This window comes from Pinus tabuliformis, chromosome J (assembly GCF_031772625.1).
Source record: "Pinus tabuliformis cultivar Carrire ecotype Pingquan chromosome J, CPIR1, whole genome shotgun sequence".
In the NCBI taxonomy this organism is placed as follows: domain Eukaryota; kingdom Viridiplantae; phylum Streptophyta; class Pinopsida; order Pinales; family Pinaceae; genus Pinus; species Pinus tabuliformis.
Window position 1 is genome coordinate 180594110 of NC_142295.1, and position 10410 is coordinate 180604519.

General features: G+C 33.1%; 1 protein-coding gene across 1 annotated transcript; it reads right to left on the bottom strand.

Annotated features, from left to right (window-relative positions):
* Nucleotides 1-5962: 5962 nt before the first annotated feature.
* Nucleotides 5963-6914, bottom strand: LOC149226265 (uncharacterized). The gene has a single exon (XM_089375253.1). The coding sequence runs from the start codon at nt 6722-6724 to the stop codon at nt 6155-6157; it is 570 nt and encodes a 189-aa protein (XP_089231379.1). The 5' UTR covers nt 6725-6914; the 3' UTR covers nt 5963-6154.
* Nucleotides 6915-10410: the final 3496 nt, after the last annotated feature.

Here is a 10410-nt window from a genome sequence, read left to right on the forward strand (position 1 = left end):
ACCAACTCGTGCCTTTACAGCAAGTGGTCTATGATAAAGGTGGACTCGATGGGCTATTAGACCACAATACATAATCTATAGGGTCCAAAAGAATCATCGCAAATCACAATCTATGGGACCAGGGTGGTACTCTATGCGACTTCTTCCCTTTGTGAATTTTGATTGTGATATCGCAAATTACAAATTGAATTTGTGATTGTGATATATCGCATTGCAACCTAGCTTGCTCCAGGGCAGATTCTTAAACTCTTCCCTCCTGGCGATCTATGATTGCAATTTATCGCATCAGAACCGTGACTTTCTTGTGGCCAATTTTCTTAAGCCACAACGACCTCTTCCTTCTGCGATCTATGATATGCAGGGCCAATGCCGGCCTGCCACTTGTTGCTTCCCCATTCGCTGAGAGTTATACCACGTCATCTTCTCCTGCCACCTGTCCAAGTCAAACATGAACTTTGAATTGCTCTAACTTCTTCGTATGAGCTCAAATTTGAGTGTCGTTCACATTGTTGGAATCAAGATGATGAGCAATTTGATCTGACGCTAATTTTACCCAGATTCTACCACTTTGATTTTTGAGCCTTCTTACCATGCCACTGGTACTTTTGTAGAGACCCACCTAGATGAAATAGAAAATAATACTAACTCCCTTCTTGACGCAAGGAGAACCCATTTTATATGATTTTCACTTACATCTAATCCTAGCAATCAATCGAAATAGGGTCAGCCTTGAGACTCTTTTGATTCTCAAGAAATCCAAATATGTTTAACTGAGATTTCTTTAATAACAATTATGTAAAAAATAGATATAAAGTTATTTATGGACTAACAACTTGATTATCAAATGACTAAAAACATTAAGACTGTAACAACCATGGCCAGGTTGGCCACATCGTTTAGGAGAATTGGATCCCCATTAACACAACAAACCATGTTGACCACATTAGGTAACAATGTACAATACAACTACCCAAAAACAATATCGAGGATTCAAAAATAACAACGTAGAAAAATAATGTCACTTGGATATGTTTGTGTAACAACAAAGTGGAATACTAGATTAACAATGATCATGTCAGCCTGGAGTAATAACATCATGAAAATTTGGAGTAACAACATCTTTCCATCTTGAAGTAACAACATCATGTCAACCTGGAGTAACATCATTATGAAGACAATGGAGTAACAACATCCTAGCCTAGTTGGGTAATCCTGTAAGCATTTTTTGCAACGTATTGTCAGTTATAACACCCAAAAGAGCCATTCTTCTTTAAAATGCAAGCAACACTTAGTTGCGAGTGACAAAAAGATTTGGTGTGCCTAAATCAAAAGATAAGATATTGGATAAAAAAAATGTAGCTATTAAAGATAAAATAGATAAAAAATAAGAAAAAGAGGAGTAAAGATAAGCCAATTGCTAAATCCAACAAATTATTACATCAATTCAAAGGAATAACCATCTACAAAGAAATATTATTATATAGAACAATATTTAACCCAAATGTTCATTTAATCCAAAGATTTTCTAAATTAAACTTACATAATTATCCTATCAATCTTTCTTGAATTACTGGAAAGCCAAAAATCTTCTTAAAGAAAACGATATTTTTATTTATAAGATCAAAATAAAACAGAAATAACTATACAAAAATCCATGCAATATGCATATTCAATAAACTGTAAAATAATAATAAAATGGCTATGTAATAACCACATATCTTGTTAATTGAAAGCTTCAATTCATGCATGCTCATGAATAATAATAAAAGGGCTATGTAATAACCACATATCTAGCTAATTGAAAGCTTCAATTCATGCATGCTCATCTTCATAAATTGTTCCTTTATTTACTAGTCCATCGCATACATTGTAATATTGAAACACTTTTGTTTTTAGCAATTCTAACATAGGTTATCCTATATGAAACTTTCAATCTTCAGGTATCAAATAGTTCTAAATATGGCTACATGTGAAGGAAGAAATTTCTTCATTTAGATTGCATGTATTTTCCTTCCTTTCCTACCTTTCTTCCCGCACGTCCTTAATTACTGGGAGATGTAATCATCGTAAGTTAGATAACTTAATAAAACTTGTTATTATCAATAAAATTGAAGATGTAATCTTAAGTTTTCTTCCACGGTGTATGACATTGGTCTTTCAGATATATTTTTTTAATTTTAAAATAAATGAATGAAGATATATAACATGAAAGTTGTTAATTTTGGTGATAAATTTCTAATAATATAAGGAACTCCCAAATATGTAAAAATTTAATAATGGAATTTTTTATTAAAGTGTAGAAACTTTAGTGACTATTATTCATACTTAATATTAAAAATATAAAATGTTTGGAAATTCAAATTTTCAGTAATTTTAGATAGCTTTTATCAAGTTTGGGTGATTTTGAAGGTTAAAAAAAACATCTATTAGAATTTCGGTGAATAAAATATTAGAAATTGTTGGTTTTTTTTTAAGAAAAATCATGAAAATTGGCTTTTAGAAGAGATTTAGCACATAAATTTTTCATACTCTTAAAATGTGGATTGGAACCAAAAGTAATCTTAAAAATACTAAGAATTTTTCTATAACATAATTTTGTTTCAAAATTATGAAAGAAATGATATCAAGTCAATGAAAACATATAGCTACAATGTTTTGGAACTTGATGAGATTTTAAAAAAATATAATATGTGCACCAAATATATTTAAAAATCAAAAGTTAACAAGAGAATAGAAAAAGAAAATTTCATTGATCATCCATCTTCCTAATTTTGAGTGCCCAAAAAATGTTTGCATGGGAACTCTAAAAAACTTTATTTATGTCACCCAAAAACATTTGCATCAACAAACTAAAAATATTTGTTTTCCATCTGTGCCTAGTTTTCCTTTAGTTTCTTTAGTGGTCCGAAAAAGAAAAAATTCTAACATCTTTTCCTTTTCCTATTGGTAAACTTTCTTTGCTTTTAACATTTTAACAAACTTTAAAAATTATCTTTTCGTAGGCCTAAAAAATTTATTATCAACTTCATATGTGTGCATAAGTCAGGCTGAGTCTCGACGAGTTGAAGGGATGGCCTGCAGGAGCATATTATTATACATACATACATACATACATAAATATGAGTTATGTGAGGTTAAGACTCCTATATATATATATATATATATATATATAAGTTACGTGAGCTCAGGTTTCTTAAGGTTCCCAAGGTAATAAGGCTCAAGCCTCGACTCACCATATGGGCAAGTGTTATGACCAAGTGCCAAGGTAAAGGCACCCCATTATAACTATGAAAATAAATCAAAGCGATTAGGCTTAAGTTGTGGCGCCATATGATTAAATGTTATAACAAAGCATCGAATGGGGAAATGTACTAAGGCTGGGAAAAGGATTAAATCAAATCTGTGTCACTAATTACACAGAGGCAGTAGAGCCTAATGAACCAAAACAATGTATATTGAAGGAATTCATTCTACGGGGAAGTAGGGCCATTGGTGGGACCTTAAGGCCATGTAGGTTAGTGACATGGACAGGGGTGATGTAGTACTCACTTGGTGTGACACATGGCACCCTGATTTAGACGTTTGGCAAGTCCAAAGAGGCCAAAAGTAAGCGATATGTGGCACTCCTAAAGTAGGCCACATGGATTGCGAGATGTCATCATAATGTACTAGGGCCTCAAAATTTTGGTAGTAGATGAGATCTTAAAAATATAACCTTTTACGACATTTCTCAAGAAATCATTGGGCACCTGGCCATAGGGTGTGTGGTGTTGGAAGCAGTTTCAAATCAACGATAGATGAAATCATGGATGGAGATTATCTCTGACAACTGTTGGTAAGGTTTATGTCCTAGAGCACCAAACCACCAGCAGAAACCACGAAAGGGTGCAAAGTGTTGGCCAACGTTGATGGAGCCTGACAGATAGGAGCATTGGTAGCAGGTGATGAGAATTCGTTAGATTAGTGACCTCTGGGTAGATTCGAAGTTGTGTCAAGGTGCAAAGGTTGAGTGTTCAAGTGGTGGCAACTCTGATAGATGAAAACTCTCTCATCTATTGATGTAAAATAATTTTTTTTCCTGCCTCCTAACCATCAGAGGAATTGCATGGAGGCAATAAAAGGGATGTCTAAGATTTAAGGCAGGGTTACATGGAAACCCACAGTGGCAACCCCATAAGAATTTTGGGGTGCTCATCCAAACAACCATGTGGGCACCATGTTGAGACCACATGGGTGCCACATGGTAGGCCAAGAGGTCATGACCAAGTTTGAGAGGGTAGATGTTAAATGGTCATAACTCTCAATCTAGGAAGTGGATTGAGGCTAATTTTATATCATTGGAAAGGCCCAAACAAACGTAATGGTATCATTGGTTTTGAGTTTTGAAAAACTTGGAAAAGAAAAAAAAAATTAGACCCCATCTCCATAATTGTACCTTGGAGGTTGGATCATCTTAGTAACAAGCCTCCCTTTCACCCTTAGTGAGGTCTATGGGTGGTGAGGGGGTGTGTCACATTGCCACTCCATTTGAAATGCTAACCATTTGATCCATAAACTATATAGTTAATGCTAGTATGCAAGAGGAAGGGGATTTGAAAAGAGACTTTCTTATTACTCAATTCATTTTTTGAATGGGCTTGTAATGAAGCTCTAATAAACGTAATTAATGCTAAGAATGAAGAGGACATAGCCATGTTACGTTTCTCCATCTAGATGAGCCATTGATGTTGGTCTCAGCCATTTTTAATAGGCACGCAATATTTGCTTGGTTATCAACTGCAATATATTTTAGATCTTAGGTTATGAAAAAAATTCTGAAGGTGAAAATGTTTTAAAGCACCCAAATTTTTGTGAACAAATTGTTTAAATCCGTTCTCATTTAAAAAACAACCTCTATATAAATTTTGAATTGTGAAGAAAGAGTCCCACAATATCACAATCTTAGGGATTTCCATCTCTTTAACCAAGTTTAGGGCCAACAAGAAATCTACATTTCATCTTAATTGTTAATTTACTTAACTAACCTTCAAAATGCTTAAACACTTGTTTTCCTTAAAAATTAAAAATAATCTCGCCAGCTCACACAGCCGTGGCAATAAAATATAATTTACTATACAACCTTATCATCAAATCTTATCCTAATTCATAACATATTTTTTCTAATCTGCTTAATGAAACGCAAAATTCTCATACCTCATCCTGCAAAATGTAAATCGATTGTAGAATCTTGTTATGCGAAAACACCTAATGCTTCAAAATATAACTGGATTGTAGATTCTTGTTATGCGAGAGCTTAATGACAAAACAAATAGTTAACTTTACACATGGTTGAATCATAACATATTTTATCCAATGATTTCTGCTCTTCATCGCCATAAAATTCCGGCTATTTCAATGGTCCTAGTTGATTTCCACATTTCTTCTATAAAAAGAACTCGAACAATCTTGGCAGTGGCACGGTGAATTATGCCAGAACTAACTGGAAGTTTAAAGCTAACTGTACCTTTAAATACTATAAACAAAAATTCAAAACCTAGCACACTTAACACCCTGTAGCTAGATCTTTGAATATTAAGATACATATTTTATATTTTACCTGTTAAAACCTCAAAAACCCAACACGGTGTAGCTATCGTTTGGGATTTTCAGACATAGAGAATTGAAGTATTTCAGTAACACAAGGAAGAAGAAAATTTTATGCCGTAGTTTATCTTTTATCTTTTTAAGAGTGTATTCAGTATATTTTTCTGTAGAATTTGTTAGGATTTTTTGAAATCAAAAGCATATGAGTTTTGAATTTTTTTTAAAATCCGGCCCATCTGAATATTCCATAAGTTAAAAGTGCATTTTTAAAAGTCAAACATAAAATTTTTTACTAAAAATTGTTTTGTCAAATTCTTAACGAAATGTCCAAAACCCAAATTCCTACCAAAATCTCCAAAAACTTATAACAATGAGAAAACTCAATTTTCATTGATATCAATTGCAGAGTGATTTACAATTCTAACACCCAAGAATCTGGAATTTCAATCCAAGTTTCATAAATTTATTGCAACCATATATAGTATATCAAAACCCGTTTGTCTGAGAATGATTGAAGATACTTCATTCAATAAAACCAGTCATATTTTGTCTGAGAGTGATTGAAGATACTTCATTCAATAAAACCAGTAATAGTCCAGACCGCATCTCTTGCTTTGAGTGTCCTCCCAACGCCTTCATATACAGAGAACGAAGTTACTCCACTCCGGTCACGTTGCCTGGCAATGAGTTCATGGGGTGGGATCATCCGTCTCTCACCATCCCCTCCTCCATCATCATCGCTGCTATCATCATCAACTAACCCAGGAATTGTACTCCACCAATTCTGATTGTTCTTTTCCTCCCATGACATCTGAGGCCACTCCGGGATATTCACAGGTGTAGAAGACTGGTACCTCATTCTCCTCTTATTATTCTCTTTATTATTTGATTCCTTCCTGTGAATCTTTACTGGTCTCCTGCTATTGTCATCATTTACATCCTTTCCCATGGATCTACCCACTGCAACACTAATACAACCATTTTCCTTAAAACGAACCTGCTCGGAGGTCTCTGCATCAATACTTCCCCATATATCATCCTCATTAAACTCTTCCATTCCTTCAGATTTCTCCATCCCCACAGATGATTGAAACTCAAAGAACTTGTAAATATGATTATCTTCCTTAAGCCTCCCCAACATCGATTTTCTCCCTTCCACGACAACCCAAGAGCTTTCTGCTATGGTTTTCTTCAAGATCCCAACAATCTGATTCCTAAGATCAGATCAGATTGACCCAATTCTAAGATTTTTAGCTACACACAAAATTTTACCAAGATTGCACTGACCCAACTCCTAAAATTGATTTAATTTCAACAATTCAACACCAACAGCGCCCCTCTTATATGTCTAGAGATCATACTCCTAATTGATTACCAATAAAATAAAATAAAATGAATTCAAAATTCAAGTTTAATTATTGATGATATTGGTTTTTTGTGTAATAAAATGAAAATGAATTCAAAAATTAAGATTAACTGTAATTAATGTTAATTTTTTTTAAGGTCGGAGGTTGTTGGATCTGGTCTAGACTAGAATATTTTGAAAGATATTCCAAAATATTCTTAAAATAAAAAATTTAAATCCCAGTAGTCTTAGACTTTGTCTCTAAGACCCGTTTTTTCACGTTATTTATTCTGTAAGGATTTTGATTATCTGGAGAAGGACACTCAAGTTGCGTGTATTTTTTTATAAGCTTCCAATGTAAATTCGGCTGAAATTTTGACAACGGAATATACCCAAAATAATAATATCCAGCAGATGAATAAGATGAAACTGTGCAAACAATCCAAAATGCTATAACCCGTTACGACCCGTGCATAATCCCTATCGAACTCCGTTTTGGATAAATTCTGAGCCTTATGAGTAAAATAGACGTTTCATCGGTCGTGATGTGAAATGCTTATTCATTTCCTGATAATTTTTTATTTAATTTATATTTTTAAATATAAAATGAATTCCATGTTCTGCAAAATTTCGACACATTTAAATTATGTAAATTTGAGAATTTATAATTCACTTTATCTTTATTGAATTTTAAATAATATTTTATCTAAAAAGAATTATTCAATCATTTAGATAAACTCTTTTATTTTGATTTTATTATTTATATATATCATTTAAAATATTTTTTAATTTTTGTGGAATTAAATTTTTGGTAATAAACATGTTTAAGTAAACCTAATGATTAAAAACATGTGTTTTTTAACGAGTCACATTTTCAAAATCTAACAGTGTACGGTAGGCATCACGCATCGAAGAAAATGAAACAACTGATAGAGAAAGATGTATACGCCAACTTTAATGACATGTTATAAGTAGTTAACGACAGGATTCATCCACCTTCTCCAAGTTGAAACCTCTGCAATGACGTAATAAATAGTTGGCGAAATCATTCATTGACCTTCTTGAAGCAGAAATCACTATAAGAAAACAGTGTTTAATACGTTTGTAGAAATAGAGAATTGCACTGTGGAGACATATTATGTTCTCTATATACACAATATAGTATTGTATGAGATTGATGAAACTTGAAGAGATCACAAGATGTGAGATTTCTTTCGCTATGCTCATAAAATGAACTACTGGTACCTGTATAACCATCCGAGGTTTGTGAGAAGCCGTGCCCATTGAAGGATGAGCCACAGCTAAGACCAGAAATCTCCTCCAAATGGTAGTGTGGAAACATGGGTTCCAATGATCTTTGGGAAACACACCATTCATGGTAACATAGGTATATGTGCATACGGCACTGTACAGCGAGCTTATGTGAGTTAGAACAAAAATTATTAGATAGAAAAAAAAAAATTATAATGAAAGAATGAGGGATGCATATCAATAAAAACATTTCTCATTAATCTAAATGTTTGGATAATAGAAAATTTTTAGGACAATTTAGATTCAAATAATTAGGATCACTAACTCACAACACAAATTAAGAAGGCACTACTCATGACAAATAGACTCATATACTAACTACAAGGATAAAGTTCATCAACGCTATCTAGACTCATCGTTTTGACATTATTCCAACATCTCCCCTTAAGGGAGAAATGGATTTTCAATCATGCCTAGTTGTTGTCTACATATTTCAAAGTTCGTCTTTCCAAGAGGCTTGGTAAAGATGTGAGCTACATTCTAGCTTGTATTTTAATAGATTAAATGAATCTCATTTGATTGTATCTTTTCCCTTACAAAATGATGTTGGACTTCAATAGGTTTTATTCTCACATGATAAACTTGATTATTTGTCGGGTTAATGGAACTCTCGTTGTCACATTTGATACTTGTTGGTCCTCTTTGGTTTTCTCCAACATCTTCAAGAATCCTTCTTATCCAAATAGATTCACATGTTGCATTGGTCAACGCTTTGTATTCAACTTTTGTGGATGACAAAGAAACATTTGGTTGTTTTGTGTTGCTCCATGATAGGATCCCCAGTCCTAAATTAAATTCATATGCAAAGGTTGATCCTTTGTCATCAAGATTTCCAGCCCAATCTAAATCTGAAAACCCTCCCAACTCAACATTAGATTCATCAGTCTACAAAATACCAAAATAAAGTGTCTCCTTCAAATATTGAAGGGCTTTCTTTGTTGTTTTCCAATGATTTTCACAAGCTTTAGCCATAAACTGACCAAGGATAATGACATAATATGCTATATCTACCTTGGTAGTGGTGAGGTAGTTCAAATTTCCTATCAATTGATGATACAAATCCATCATCATTGTACAACTTAGCATTATGTTTCAAAGAAGTAGACACTGGCTTGCATTCAAACATATGAAATCTTTCAACGATTTTCCTTACATATTTGCTTTCTGTGATGATTGTCTTACTAGATTCCCTCCAAATTTCAAGGCCCAAACAGTAATGGAACTCACTAAGATCCTTCATTTCAAATACATGTGACAACTACATTTTAATTTCTTTAGTCAACCTAAATGCATTGTCTCTTATGATAAAATCATCAACATATAAAGATATCAAGGCAAGATTCCCATCTTCATCTTTCTTGATGTACATGTTAGGATCACTTTTGCTTCTCGCAAAACCTTTTTCATAAAAGAATGAATCAATTTTCACATACCAAGATGTTGGTGCTTGTTTCAAACCATACAAAGCTTTCTTTAACCTACAAACATGATGCTCCTATCCATTCTTTACAAATCCTTCAGGCTTAACCAAACAAACTTCTTCTTTTAATTCACCATTCAAGAAAGAAAATTTAAGATCTAACTGATGCATTTTCCAATTTTGTTTTGTAGCTAACGTAATCATGAGTCTAATTGTATTAAGTTTAGCTACATGTGCACAAGTATCTTCATAATCAATGCCTTCTTTTTGTGAATAGCCTTTTTCAACCAATGTAGCTTTATATCTTTCAATATTGCCATTAGCATTAAAGTTTGGTTTGAACAACCATTTCGATCCTATGGGAACTTTATTTTTAGGCAATTCTATTAATTCTGATGTGTCATTCTTCATTATGGAGTTATATTCTTTATTCATTGCATCTCTCCATTTTTATATTCTTTAGCTTCTTTATAACTTGAGGGTTCTACAACATTCATCACATGAGACATAAATGCATAATATTTATACCTTATAGGTGGTTGAATTTGACATGATGTCCTCCTTGGAGTTTTACTACTTTCATCATTCTTTCTACTTTGTGGAGTTTTTTTTTCCTCTTCTTGGAGTGTCATGAATGCTAGATTCTTCGTACTCTTGAACTTGTACATGTTCATGCTCCTATTTAAAACTTATTTCTATTTTGACATAATTGTCAGTTTGGCATGCACTAATATTATTGCCTTCATCTACA

Excerpts from the sequence above, each read along its gene's own strand:
- LOC149226265 (XM_089375253.1), bottom strand. The coding sequence starts at position 6,724 with ATGTTGGGGAGGCTTAAGGAAGATAATCATATTTACAAGTTCTTTGAG.